Below are 15,307 nucleotides of genomic sequence, written 5' to 3'. Positions count from 1 at the left end.
TGTTTGTTTTATTTCTGATATTTGAAGAATGTCCTTGCCTTTGATATCCCTATAGTTGAAAAAAATAGTAAACACTTGTAATAAGAAGTAGAATGCTGACAAAAGAGTGTGGATCCAAACGCAGGTTTATTAAGAATAGTCAGGCAAGCAATGGTCGTGGTCGATAAACAGGCAGATGGTCAGTACAGGCAGGCAGCAGACAACATAAACAAAAAAACGAGGATCAAGGCAAGGCGTCGTAATGTTCACAATACTGATTAACAAGACTCAGCAACTAATGTGTGTGTCTGTGCTGCTTTTAAAGTCCATGTCATCAGTTCTGAACACCTTCGGTTGTGTGTGTTAGCAATCAGCTAGAATTTGGAACCGGTGCGTGTGTGTGTGTGTAGAGCATGACTGGGCCTTGTAGTCCATATAATGGCAGATTTGTAGTTATATGCGCTCTGTGTGTTTACCAGTGATCTGCCAGGATTAGATCACTGGTGATTGTGACAATACTGTTAAAATAAAAGGCTGATGCTATCCTCAATTAGTTCCAAACCTTCTTTGTGTGTGTTGTTTTGTTGTTGTTGACCGCTAAAGAAGATATTTTGAAGAATGTTATAGCCATTGATATCTACAGTAGAAAAAAAAAAAATATGATTAAAATCAATTGCTGATGCTTTCCAACATTTTTCAAAGTATCTTCTTTTGTGTTTAACAGATGAAATAAACTCAAACAGATTTTGAACAAGTGGAGGGTGAGGAAGTGATGGCAGAAAAGCACAAACAATCAATGTTGTTGGCAGTTATTTTAGTAACTTCACTTATCATTTAGCCTTTTTGCGAATAACATTTCACTATTTGTAATATGATGTGTAGCCAAAATGCTAATGTTGTTGCTGTTTATGCTGCTTGTTATCATATCCACCACTATTTACACTATTTAACACAATGATTCTATTACTGTTTATAAACCGCTGTCAAATCAGTATTTACTGTTCAAAACTTTTAGCATGGTGTTTGTGTTTGCAGATGAGTAATAAAGATACTTTCTTTTACAGATTCTAGATGACGGAGGGGATTTGACCCACTGGGTGTATAAGAAATATCCCAGTGTCTTTAAAAAAGTTCGTGGAATCGTGGAGGAGAGTGTTACTGGTGTACACAGGTACGGGAGGGCTGTACTAAAGTCATAGTAAATGCATAAAGAAAATGCATAAACAGGAGCAAATGCTATTTCTTGAATGCATTTTAAGTCATTTTGGGCAAAAGCTTTTATCAAATGCATAAACAATTCAAGAAAATACATAAAATTAACCAAAAAAAACCTATATCGAAATTTTATTTAAAGTCACTTTGGATAAAGGAATATGCGAAATATATAAATATTCAATTAGATATATTTAATTTATTTTTTATTTAATTTTATTTTATTTCATTCTAGACTTAGTCCCTTATTTATTAGGAATTGCCACAGCAGAATTAACCCCCACACTATTTCAGCATATGTTTTACACATTTTATTTTGTTTTTAAACAATAATTTCATTTATTTATTTTAATTTAATTATAATTAAATTTAATTAAAATTTTAATTTTAATTTTCATTCATTCTTTCATTTTCCTTCATTTCCTTTAAGGTTTAGTCAGTTATTTTTCAGGAGTTGCCACAGTAGAATAAACCACCAACTATTCTGGCATATTAATAATTCATTCAATCATCCATTCATCCATTCATCCATTCGTTCGTTCATTCATTCATTCATTCATTCATTCATTCATTCATTCATTCATTCATTCATTTATTCAGTAATTTTCTTTTCGGCTCAGTCCTTTTAATAATCTGGGGTCATCTTATCCAGGATATGTTTTCGCTGTGGATGCCCTTTCAGCTGCAACCCATCACTCGAAAACACCCATACACTCTCATTCACTCACACACACTGCGGCCAATTTTAGTTTACCAAATTCACCCACAGAACATGGTTTTTGGACTTGTAAGGGAAACCGGAGCACCCGGAGGAAACCCACACGAACACAGGGAGAACATGCAAACTCCAAACAGAAATGCCAACTGACTTTTACAAACATTCATGTTTTATTTATTTATTTGTCTCTTTTTATTGATTCTGTCAGGCTGTATCAACTCTCCAAAGCTGGCAAGCTTTGCGTCCCTGCCATGAATGTCAATGATTCTGTCACCAAGCAGAAGTTTGATAATCTGTACTGCTGCAGGGAGTCCATCCTCGACGGGTAAAGACATCTGCAATGCTGATATATGCTTTTCTGACTTTTCTTTCAACACATCTTCCTCTAAACCTCTAACCAAGTTTGACTAAAACTTGTGTAAGAAAAAATATCATCTTAGCTGTCTTCCTCTTTCTCCTCAGTCTGAAGAGAACCACAGATGTGATGTTTGGTGGGAAACAGGTGGTGGTTTGCGGTTATGGAGAGGTCAGTACAAACATTTGGCAAAAATAAAATAGGGCGGTCGGATAATCTACATTATGCAAATAAAATGCAAGACACTGCAGGTGAAATGGGCAAAATCAAAAAAATTCCATAAATTAACCAATTTTATTTCTGTTGCAATCACCAGCGATCTAATCCTGGAAGATCCCTGGTAAACATACAGATCACATAGAACTACATATTCGTCATTATATGGACTACAAGATCCTGTCATGCACTGCACACACACCCCAGTTCCTAATTCTGGCTGATTTGTAGTCTGTTAGCGATCTGCACAGGTTGGATCGCTGGTGATTGTGTCAACTTCTGTACTTCCCCAGCTGATTCATTACATTTTTATAACAAGTTTTATTAAGTTTAAGTGCTTAAATGTGCACTTGTTATATAACAATGGTTTATTTAAATAAATGTGTCCATATATGCATACATTTCTAGCTTAAATTTTTAACATTAAATGATGTCCAGTTCAAAACTCAGGTTTAATGTTTTTGACAAATGAGAGTCTAAGGTTATAGGATTTTAGTAATCTTTCTCTATCAATCCTTTCACTCATGTCTTTGTCGAATGAAAGGTTATAACAATCAGATTTTAAAAAATGCAAAAAATATTTTAGTCCATGCTAGTTAATGGTACAACTGTCAGTAACTAATGGATTTTTATCTTGTAGAATAAAATGTTCTAATAATCAGGTAGTTTATGTATAAACATATCCATCTGTAAAAACATTTGGAGTACTGGATACAGATGATTACAATTGTGAAGTTTGTTGTGTGTACTGCAAATTGCGCTGAAGTTGAGATTGATGGCTCAGTGGAGGAGAATAAAATAATTCTGAGAAAAAGTCTTTACGGAAATATATTGTAATTGACATCCACAGACACATTTTTAAGTGTGATAAAAAAAATTTTAATCACATATTTTGAGTGTTTTCTTTAAATTAGACAAAAAAAAAACCTGTAGTGTCTGTACTGTAGCTGTAATTTCTCAAAACAGACAGACATTATTTTCTAAAAGCACAGAGAATGGAATGACGTTTCTGTGTTTGGCTGTGTTTCTGTGTTGACCGTGGTATAGGTGGGGAAAGGTTGTTGTTCAGCTCTGAAAGCACTTGGAGCAATAGTGTGTGTGACGGAGATCGATCCGATCTGTGCTCTTCAAGCCTGGTAAGACCAATAGACCCTCAAGAATGAGTGAAATCTACATTTAAACACAAGTGCGGTGTTATTGAAATTAGTAGTCATGCGATATTTTTTTTTCTGAAGGTCAATATTGGAAAGCAGGGTGGCTGATATTTAGCCAATATAATTTATTTTAATTAATAATTAAATACAAAAGGTACACAATTTTAAATAATTAAAAAATGCAGATGGCAAGCTCAATAGTGTCATTTGCCTTTATTACTAATTAATGCAATCATAATTATGTGTACACATTTTAAATACTTTGTTTAAACAGTTAATCTAATCTAATAATCTATAGCCTATTATTTTCTCTTTGTATTCGAAACAACTCCAAGTCAATTCAATTCAATTCTAGTTTATTTGTATGGTGCTTTTCAGAATAATTATTGTTTCAAAGCAGCTTTACAAAAGGTGCACATTATTCCATTACAATCTAATTCGGTAAAGTTAAGGTTATTAGTTACTAGTTATTAGTTAGTTGCAAATATGTTCTTGTTTTATACAACAGTTTAACAAACAAGACAGTAATACTGCATGAGTTACATTTCAGACACAGTCTCAAACAAATCTGAAGCGAACATTTGTGTCTCACAGCAACATTGCAAGGGTTTGTTCCTAAATGAAATTAGGAATGAATAATTTGAGTCAGTGATTCAGTGATAAAGGTGATAATTATTAGTTAATATACTTTATTCAGTTTACCCTGTAACACATAACAATTTTGTATCAAATAACTTGTGTAAACTGGTCTCTCTTAGTATCTACCACAAATAATATCAGCATATCAGCAAACCAAATAGGAACTCAAAATCTTCTTTGCACAGCAATATCTAAACACATCTGCTAATTTTTATTTGTTTTTTTATTTCCTTTATAGTATGGACGGCTTTAGAGTGGTGAAGCTGAATGAAGTGGTTCGTCAAATGGACATGGTCATCACCTGCACGGGTACGTCTGCTTGCTGTTGGCTAGCTTCCACTTTCACATCCATTTCCTCTATTAAATGCAGCTCTTATCAGCACAAACGATTCCTCCCTGAGCTGCTGTCAAACGGTTGGGCCTTTGACAGCTACGACTGATCTCTTAAGTGGTCTGGGGAAAAATCATGTTTGCCAAGTTGTGAGTCTCTGCTAGTCATAAAGAGAGAACTGAACTCCTGCTTCTTTAATTGGTTGAAGGGTAAAACAGCATTTTGGTAACATTAAGTGAGTTAACATGATTGACAAACAGGACTTCTTCTCTATTTTTTATTATATTATACTATAATAAACCATTTATTAATTGTTATTGTCACTGTCAGCATTTAACAATACATTATTCAAATAAAAAATGCTATGTTCATTTATTTTTAACATAAACAAAAAATGTACAGTTATTTATTCATTCATTAATTTTCTTTTCGGCTTAGTCCCTTTATTTATCTGGGGCCACCACAGCGGAATGAACCGCCAACTTATTCAGCACATTTTTACGCAGCGGATGCCCTTCCAGCCGCAACCCATCACTGGGAAAATTAATAGTTATATTTGTATTAATTAATGGATTAATATATAATTTAAAGCTTTATTAATTCCTTTGGGGCAATTTATTCGGACATAGTGGTGCCTCACATAACAAGATTGACACCTTTAACACAATAAACACCAACACTTAACATCAAGTACACAAACAAAAACTGAAAAAAAAAAAAAAATATATATATATATATATATATATAAATAATAATTTATAATAAAAAAGAAGGATACAAGGATATTTTGAATATCTTAAAAAATATTTTAAATTCTATAAGTTAATCATTATATAATAAGCCACAAGTCAAAATATTATCATAATTATCATACATTTAAACAAATAAATAATAAATAAAGTAAAAAAAAAAACATCAAATAATCATTGCTCATAATAAGTGGACTTTGGTAACATTTGAACTCTTCTCAGGGTGTCTGTGGGGTCTTAAAATGTCCTAAATCTTAGCAACTAAATTTTAGGCCTTAAAAAGTCTTAAATCTACTGAAATGTTGTGTTGTAGGTCTTAACAGGTCTTAATTTTCTTTTGTTCATTTATGTTTGTTCACCAACAATCAATCTCAATAAAACTTTTTTTTATTTATCATTTTATTTGTTACTTTTATTTTTTAATTATTTTCCTCACCATAAAATTTGCTTAAAAGTTATCCCTATATTTACAGCTGAGGATACTGACCTGGCCTTTATTTTTATTTTTAAATTGTAATTTTTATTATTAATGTATGATTTAATGTATAAAATTAAAATAATTTTTTTGATAGGGCAAGTGAAAATCTTTTCCAACTGGCTTATTCGAAAAAAAAATTCCTTAGCATTTAGCCCTGTAAAAGTGAAAAAACTCAATCATAATGGTCTTTAAAATGTCTTTAAAAGCCTTACAACCTGCTGAAACTCTTTTCACACCAGTGTTTTTTTTTTTTTAAAGTTGCCATCCACTGTCAACATTTTTGATGATTTGTTTCTAAATTTGACAAATATTTTCTACTATGAATATGTTCATATTATATATATATATAAACATAAAGAACCGAGCCTGTTTTAACTTTGTAAATGTGCGTGTGTGTGTGTGTGTGTGTGTGTGTGTAAAACAAAAACAAGACAAGTACTGGACATTCTAAACACTGTAAAAAAATGATGCAAAATTTGCAATAACACTGGCAATTTGGTTGCCAGTAATATTGTAAAAGTAACTAAATAAGTAATGTGTATTTATATAGTGCATTTATTGTGTATGGCCATACACCCAAAGCGCAATACAATCATGGGTGGAGGGTCTCTACCACACTACTAGTGTGCAGCCTCCACTTGGATGATGCGACGGCAGCCACAGGACATTGACGCTAGTGCAATCCCCACTTACCAGCCATAGGTGGAATGGAGAGACAGTGATAGAGCCAATTTGGTGGATGGGGATGATTGGGAGGCCAGTAAGAGCCAATGCAAGGAACTTGGCCAGGACACCAGGGTTACACTCTTTACGAAAAATGCCATGGGATTTTTAATGATCACAGAGCCTTGGTTAACATCTCATCCGAAAGACGGCACCCACTGACAGTAAATTGCCCCCTTTACTTTCCTGGGGCATTAGGACACATACAGACCGCAGGTTGAGCGCCCCCTGCTGGCCTCACTAACACAACTTCCAACAACAACTTAGCTTTTCCATGTGGTCTCCCATCCAGGTACTGACCAAGCTCAGCCCTGCATAGCTTCAGTGAGTAACCAGTCTTGGGCTGCAGAGTGATATGCCTGTACAATTTACAAGTATACTGTAAATTACCAAAACAATTGTGCTGCAGCTTTACAGCACAATTTTAATGATTAATTTACAGTGTGCTTGAAAATATTAGTTTCACTGGCAATTTTTACAGTATTACTGGCATAAATCACAAGCGCACTGTAAATAATCAATCAGAACCGGGCTGTAGTTTTACATCACAATTGTAATAGTTTATTTACAGTGCACTTGTACATTTCACAGTATTACTTGCATTCAAAATTGCCAGTACTTGTAAATTTTACAGCAATTTTTTTTACAGTGTAGGTCTTGCCTTACCATAGTACACCTAGAATACAGATGCTGTCTGTCAATTGACAAGATAACTTTCAAATATAAACGTTCACAGTTTCGCGGGTGAGATGTGTTCCATACATCCACAGAATGACAATTTAGGGGATCCACTAAGATAAAATCAGTATTATTACTCACAGATAATGTATATCAAGGTTATATGAAGAATTGTTTGTTTCTACAGGGAACAAAAATGTGGTGACGAGGGAGCACTTGGACAGAATGAAGAATGGCTGTATCGTGTGTAACATGGGCCATTCCAACACTGAGATCGATGTGGTGAGCATTTCTCAGCTCTGTAAAAACATAGTTTGGTTTATTCATAATGAGGCTCCATTTGCTGTGGCTGTAGCGGGCAAATACTATACCAATGTGAATGTTGCCGTCAACAGCTGTAGGTCCTCTCTGAGCAGCAGGGTCACTTAATCAACCCAAAATCCTCTTAGCTGCATGTTTGCCACAACAGAGTGAACTGAATGAGTGTGTGTGTGTTGGGTATAGTGGTGCGAGTTTTAAGTGTGTGTATTTATGTATGTTTCAGGCAAGTCTGCGGACTCCAGAGCTCACCTGGGAGAGAGTCCGCTCACAGGTTGATCACGTCATCTGGCCTGATGGGAAACGAGTCATTTTACTGGCAGAGGTCTGTACTTGTTGTCTTTTTTCATAAATAAGTGCCAGTCGGAAAGGTTGTTTTATGTTGTGTTGGAAAAATGAGAACTCAATCCAGGATACTCATTACAAGCAGAATTATCTATTGAGACGTGTTGGTTGTTCTGCAGTCAAACACCATCTTCAAGAAATAAATGAGCCTAACAAAAGTCTGAAACAAGTCTAGATGAGTCTGACATGGACAGAGTTGTTCTGTCTGTTATATTGTTTAGAGGATGGGGCAGTAGCTAAAGGTGGAGATGGCTAACACAGCATGCAAATGAAGTAGATACCGTTTCAATCAGAATTAATAAACTGTAACATTTTATTTTCTTTTTTAAATATTTCCCAAATAATGTTTAAAAGATTCAGAAAATTTTCACAATTTGTCTGATAATATTTTTTCTTCTGGAAAAAGTCTTATTTGTTTTATTTCAGCTAGAATAAAAGCAGTTTTTATTTTTTTTTAAAATATATTTTTTAAAATTACCCTAACCTGCCTAGTTAACCTAGTTAAGCCTTTAAATGTCACTTTAAGCTGTATAGAAGTGTCTTGAAAAATATCTAGTCAAATCTTATTTACTTACATCATGACAAAGATAAAAGAAATCAGTTATTAGAAATGAGTTATTAAAACTATTATGGTTAAAAATGTGTTGAAAAAATCTTCTCTCTGTTAAACTGAAATTGGGGGAAAAATGGGGGGAAATAATTCAGGGAGTTTAATAATTCTGACTGCAACTGTAGGTGAAAGAACCTGCCGAGACACTGACCACACAAGTTTATCAACGAAAGAGCTTCTTTCACCTGAATGGATCCACAAAGACAAAAGTCATAGTCATTGAGACCCAGCCCATAGCTTTTGCAGCACTTTGGTCAGCCAGTGCTCTGGAAGCAAAGGGTTTAATGGCACTTACACCATGTCTGCTAGAGTTTTGAATGAAATTAGATAATAAAAAAACCAAAGAATTTAACTTTTCAGTTATTTATACATCACTGTTAATTTGAAACTAGATTATATAAATAGCTATTTCCACAGTTGCATACAGTAGCAGTCAGAAGTTTAGAAACATTTACTTCCCACAAAACAATTTTTTCTGACCATTTAGTGCTAGGGTTGTCCAAACTCAGTCCTGAAGGGCCGGTGTCCTGCAAAGTTTAGTTCCAACTCCAATTCACCTGGGCTAGCTAATCAAGCTCTAACTAGGCTTTCTAGAAACTTTCATGCAGCTGTGTTGAGGCAAGTTTGAACTAAAATCTGCAGGACACCAGCCCTCCATTACCGAGTTTGGATACCCCTGATTTAGTTACTCTCGGGTGTTCTAACCCTTTAGGAATATCTTTTATGAATATATTTTTATGAACGTGGAAAATCTGTAACAACCATTGACAAACATACCAGGAAAAAATATACTACGCATGTCAATGGCTTCTCGTCCTCAGCATTTTTCAAGATGTCTTCTTTTTTGTTCAATAGAAGAAACTCAAACGGGTGACTATTTGATTCATGACTGAAGTTCTGAAATTTCTAAATTCTGAAAACCCTGTCTTGTCACCACAGAAATATATTTTATTTTTAAAAAGTATTTGAAATTTTATTTTTAATTAATTTTATAAATAATTTGAGATAATAATATTTTTCTTGATGCTTTTTCAACTTAAGTTTTGGCTTTAAACATTTTTTTCTGATAAATATTTATTTGTACAAACTGCTGTTTTTAGTCATCTTCAGATATCATGTTTTTGCTGTTCATTAAAGACTACAATTGCAAAAACATGATTTATATACACACACACACACACATATATATATATATATATATATATATATATATATATATATATACAGTATATATATATATATATATATATATATATATATATATATATATATATATATATATATATATATATATATATATACATACAACATTATTCAAAAACATTATTAGTCTGTCATTTTAGTCTATCATTTTCACAATTTCTGGATTATTAAAAATCTGACTTTCCACACAGGTATTTGCCATCAAATCTTTTTTTTAATTTATTTATTTATTTTTTCACTAATTTCATATTTTCTATGAAAAATGCTTGTCACAACGTATGATATGTACTATGCCATATACCATGACATATATTTTGGTCCACAGAATTTTCCCAAAGCCCCAGTTTTCTCTACTCAATCTGTGAATGTGCCCACCATGATAAATTTCTTTCCTCTATATGTGATTTTCTGCTGGATCACAGTCAATCTCAGTCATTTGTGTTGTGTTTTTCAGGGCCGACTCCTGAACCTGAGCTGCTCAACAGTCCCCTCATTTGTGCTATCAATCACAGCCACAACCCAGGTAATTTAACCTGCCGCCGCTTTGGGTTTTAGCTGCGTCTGTACCGCTGACATTTTATCCATTTATGCCAGAGCTCCTAAGTGCTCCTGCACAGCTGTATGACTATTACGGCTGATTTAACATCTCTAATCGCAGGCTGTTGTGCTCTTTTTTTGTATTAATCTTAGGCTTTGGCCCTGATAGAGCTGTATAATGCACCAGAAGGTCGCTATAAACAGGACGTCTACTTGCTGCCCAAGAAAATGGGTAAGATTATCTGAATTTGTCTCCACCAACAGCTTCAGTACTTTGTGCATTAACTGTGATAAATTGTGTGTTCTTCAGATGAATATGTGGCCAGCTTGCACCTACCCAACTTTGATGCTCATCTTACAGAGCTGTCTGATGAACAGGCCAAATATATGGGCCTCAATAAGAATGGACCCTTTAAACCGAATTACTACAGGTACAACCCCCCCCCCCATATTTCTGTTTAACGGAGAAGGTTAACTGGGCTTGTTAGGGTAATTACGCAAGTTGTTGTATAATAATAGCTTGTTCTGTAGTCTATCAAAAAATGTAGCTGAAGGGGCTAATAATTTTAAACCTACATTTTTTTTAAGTAAAAACTGCTTTTATTCTAGCCTCAATAAAACAAATCGAAAAAAAAAAACTAAAAAAATTATCAGACATACTGTAAAAATGTCCTTGCTCTGTTAAACATTATTTGGGAAATATTTAAAAAAATAAAAAAAAATAAAAAAGGGGCTAATAATTCTGACTTCAACTGTAGTTTTACTACAGTTTAAGCTTTTTTTCTTTTTGTTTAATACAAAAACAGTACAAAGGAAATACACTGGCATAAACATAGTAGCTCCAGCATTAAATCAGAAAACAAAAATAAATGAATTAAAGTGAATAAACAACAAACAAATGGGAGTATTTGTTAATTAAAGCAATCATAATGTTCAAATATAATTATCAGAGTACGATCAGTTGTTTCAAAAAATCATTGGCATAGCACTAATCAGTTCTGAGGAAATTCACAAAAGGTTGCCATACAGTTTGAAATTGGTGTTGAGATTTTGGTTCCGAGGAGTGTATCCTCTCAAGCCAAATGACTTGATACAATTCAACCATCCACTCTTTTTAAAACATGTAGGGTTAGAAGTTTTTCAGTTTAAAAGTTTTTTCACAAGAGTTAGGCCTATCAAAAGGAGATGTTGCTAGGACTTTGGAAAAGTGTCTATTGTCTCAGAATATCCAAGAATTGCAAGACAATGGTCTGGCTTAACCTTCTTTTGAAAAACTTTGGGAAAAAAAAAAATCTAAAATATATTTCCAGAAGGCGAGGCAGTGGCGCAGTAGGTAGTGCTGTCACCTCACTGTAAGAAGGTCGCTGGTTTGAACCTCGGCTAAGTTGGCATTTCTGTGTGGAGTTTGCATGTTCTCCCTGCCTTCTCCGGGTGCTCCGGTTTCCCTCACAGTCCAAAGACATGTGGTACAGGTGAATTGGGTAAGCTAAATTGTCCGTAGCGTATGTGTATGAGTGTGTGTGTGGATGTTTCCCCAACATGGGTTGCGGCTGGAAGGGCATCCGCTGCGTAAAAACTTGCTGGATAAGTTGGCGGTTCATTCCGCTGCGGCGACCCCAGATTAATAAAGGGACTAAGCCGACAAGAAAATGAATGAATGAATATTTCCAGAAATTAAAGAGTTTATTGGTCAATATGTGTTAATATGTGGGATAAACAACCAACTTCTATTTTACATACATAATTGTTTTAATAACTAATTTCTTTTGTCTTTGCCATGACGATGTGACATTATTTTACTATTTATTTTTATTAGTATTCAGCCTAAAGTGCCATTTAAAGGCTTAACTGGGTTAATTAGGGTAATTAGGCAAGTCATTAAAGAACAGTGGTTTGTTCTTTACCTAGTTGAAAAAAATATTTCTTAAATTAGCTAATAATATTGACCTTAAGAATTGTTTTTAACAAAATTAAAAAGTGCTTTTATTCTAGCCAAACTAAAATTAAATAAGAAATAAGACTTTCTCCAGAAAAAAAAGACAGGAAATACTGTGAAAAATTTCCTTGCTCTGTAAAACAATTCAATTTTTTTTTTATATTTCAGAAGAGGGTTAATAATTTTACCTTCAACTATGTCTAAAATATGTAAAATATTATAAAGATGGTTCAAAATATTGCAAAAATTGACACTTTTTTTCAATTGTTGGAATTATAATATATATATATATATATATATATAAGAAAGACTATACAAGCACTTTAACATAACAATATTCTGTACGATATTGTGCAAAGGGGCTTTTTAAGGTTGAAGAAAACAAGTTGGTGGTACATTCACAAGTAAACATTCTTTTCCTTACTGTGTTCTTGTAAGATGAAGTTTAAGTCTGGTGCATACGGAGAGAGGAGTGTTCCTACAGGTGGTTTGTCAAGCCCACTCACCTGTGGGAAGTGCACTTAAGGAATGCACAATGTTTTTTAGAGACATAAACTGTTTTAATAGAGATTTGTAACTGTTTATTATCACTTACTGCCCTCTGCTGGTTTTCAATAAATCGACTATTTATAATTAGAGCTTTTCAGCATAACATTTACTTTTGTTTAAAAGCTTGGGGTTGGTAAGATTTTTATGTTAGCATTTTACATTTTGTGTGTGTGCACAAAATTTGATTTGATATAAAATACAGGAAAACACTTTAAATATTATAATTTAATCACTGTTTTCTCTATTAAAATATTTCAAAATGTAATATTTTACTTCAGGCTTCAGTGCCATGTGATCCTTTAGAAATCATTATTATTTCTTATTATTAATGTTGAGTAATGACTGCTGCTTTTTTGTGTAGAAACTGATATTTTTCTTCAATATTAATGAATAAATAAAAAAACAACAACAGCATTTATTTGATATCAGAGTATTTGTAGCATTATCCATGTCTTTATTGTAACCATGGATCAATTTAATACATCTCTGAATAAAACCTATCATTTCCTAATCCTACTGACCCCAAGTAATCAACAACAACAACAACATACCAAACTGAACGAAAATAACATTTCCTGTTGTTCTGCTTACAGATATTAGTCTGACTGGATGGATTCAGCCTTCATCAAAGATGGAGAGATCTGTAATAACCAGTGAAGCAAGAGATTTATTTTATATTAATATACATTTCTTAAAGCAAAACTTGATTTTACCGAATGTTATTCTTATTTAATAGTGTTACTAATGTCCTGTGACAAAATATATACATTCATGTCACTTTTAGTGCGTTGTTAGAAGTGATGTATTATAGCATATGTTGTAAAATTATCTTTTAACCTAAGAAAGGAAGCGGACCACTGTCTATGGCTCTAAAAAAGTGCCAAATATTGGTTAGAGTTACTGATCTCATAGGACGACTGATAATCATTACCATGCTTTATTTTTTACACATTGATTCCATTGACGTGAAGTTACACTACACTTAAGATTTCATGACCAAAAAAAAGGATGTCTCTGTGGCTTTTTTAATATGAACCTGTTAGTCTTCACATAATATTCCTCTTACATAAGAAAGTATAATAGCTTTTTTTTAAATTATTAAATGAATGTACTGTGTATTACGGCTAAATGCTAGAATGTTCTGGCAATATGATACACACCACTGTGTGCAGAAACTTCTGTGACCCGGCAGCACCTGCTGCTACATATATACCCCGCTTGGGGGGATTTTATGAATAACGTCACCAACTGGGATTTTTCCCGTTCACATTCTGGCACACTTCCATCATCTCTGTGGCCTTTCATGAAACCCTATATTAAGATAACGTTGTTGACCATTATATGTCATGTAGGCCGAACGTAGATGAGAATATATGTAGAGCTGCATGATTAATCGTTAAAACTCGCAATCTTTCTTTTAAACGATTTGCGATATGTATGTTTATTAAAGCTTTAACCATCACAGTGAACGTTTAAATCGGATTCAGACAGAGCAGTTGTTGTGTTAAAGTTATGAAACTGCTTCAGTCTTTTAATCCAGTGTTATTTTTTCGGTGTTACAAACATTAAACTGTCATAGAAGTACTGGGAGGACATTTGGGACTTACTGTATCGATCAAAATCACCTTTTAAAAGTAACTTAAAGGCTGCAGCTATTCAAATTCATGTCGCAGAATAATTTATTCAAGATAAACTTTAAAAAGGTCTTTATGAGTAAGTTATTGAGTCATTCGTTCAAACTGAGACTGAAAAAAATATTTAATAATAATAATATTAATTAAAAAAGGTAGAAAGCAACCGATTTTGTCAGCACCTCTAATTATTAACTTTATTTGTAATTTCTTTAACTTGTCTATTCAGAATCCAATCCTGATTTTTGTATTTAAACAAATAAAACCAAAATGTGATTTTCAGTTTATCTAGAGTCGTGCAGCTCTAAACTGCAGCTGAAATAAGATTTTGAGGCGTTTATGGTTTGCTGAACCTATTGCCCTCAACGTACCTTGGCTAGACTCACAGTAAGCCCACATATCTGGATGGCCATCTGTAAGGGACTGCATATGTCTTAAGTAAATATCACTGTGAATCTGCCATCTAAATATATTTGCCTCATCTGCACTTTGTGATTTACCTTTCACTGCATCATTTGTCAAATGTGCTTCCTCTGCCTTGACGTCATCCAATCCCTGCATTAAAGATCTTGCTCTCACTAAATATGTTTTTGTTTTTATTTATGATATTAATGTTAGAAGCATTTCTGTGTTTACTGTTTTTGATATATGACAAATTTACATTGCAATAACTTCACAGATGTGCTTTTGAATGGGCATTTTATGTGGTCTTTACACACAGTTTTTGACTCTGTTTAAAGGGGCTGTGAAAATAATTTTTCCATATTTAATATTATTTCAGTATTATTAGAAGTGTATTTTATTTTTGATGCAGTAATGTCTTTCTTCTTTTTTAAACAAAAAATGCGTTACCTGGGTCAAAAATATGAATACATTACACCTTTGTAACTTTCATAGACAAAAAGGCAATCCATAGTCCTGGTTAAATTTAGTCGAAATATGATTC

General features: G+C 33.4%; 1 protein-coding gene across 4 annotated transcripts in view; it reads left to right on the top strand.

Annotated features, from left to right (window-relative positions):
- Positions 1 to 14,944, top strand: part of ahcyl1 (adenosylhomocysteinase like 1) — a 39,285-nt gene extending 24,341 nt beyond the window's left edge. For 2 of the 4 annotated variants that reach the window (NM_201293.2, NM_001431061.1), the window contains exons 7-17: positions 1,044 to 1,150; positions 2,118 to 2,234; positions 2,372 to 2,435; positions 3,528 to 3,616; positions 4,512 to 4,582; positions 7,420 to 7,514; positions 7,777 to 7,875; positions 10,163 to 10,231; positions 10,399 to 10,477; positions 10,556 to 10,676; positions 13,324 to 14,944. In NM_201293.2, coding sequence (NP_958450.2) covers positions 1,044 to 1,150; positions 2,118 to 2,234; positions 2,372 to 2,435; positions 3,528 to 3,616; positions 4,512 to 4,582; positions 7,420 to 7,514; positions 7,777 to 7,875; positions 10,163 to 10,231; positions 10,399 to 10,477; positions 10,556 to 10,676; positions 13,324 to 13,330 — 918 coding nt within the window. In that variant the 3' untranslated portion in view covers positions 13,331 to 14,944. Of the gene's footprint in view, positions 1 to 1,043; positions 1,151 to 2,117; positions 2,235 to 2,371; positions 2,436 to 3,527; positions 3,617 to 4,511; positions 4,583 to 7,419; positions 7,515 to 7,776; positions 9,014 to 9,155; positions 9,287 to 10,162; positions 10,232 to 10,398; positions 10,478 to 10,555; positions 10,677 to 10,854; positions 11,527 to 13,323 lie in introns of those variants that run through there. The other 2 variants (XR_015497351.1, XR_015497352.1) reach the window with 2 other exon arrangements.
- The last annotated feature ends 363 nt before the right edge of the window (positions 14,945 to 15,307 follow it).

The sequence above is a fragment of the Danio rerio genome, chromosome 8 (assembly GCF_052040795.2).
Source record: "Danio rerio strain M-AB ecotype USA chromosome 8, GRCz13ab, whole genome shotgun sequence".
Taxonomy (NCBI): Eukaryota; Metazoa; Chordata; class Actinopteri; order Cypriniformes; family Danionidae; genus Danio; species Danio rerio.
The sequence above is the reverse complement of the archived record's forward strand: the minus strand, read 5'-3'. Positions and strand labels throughout refer to the sequence as shown.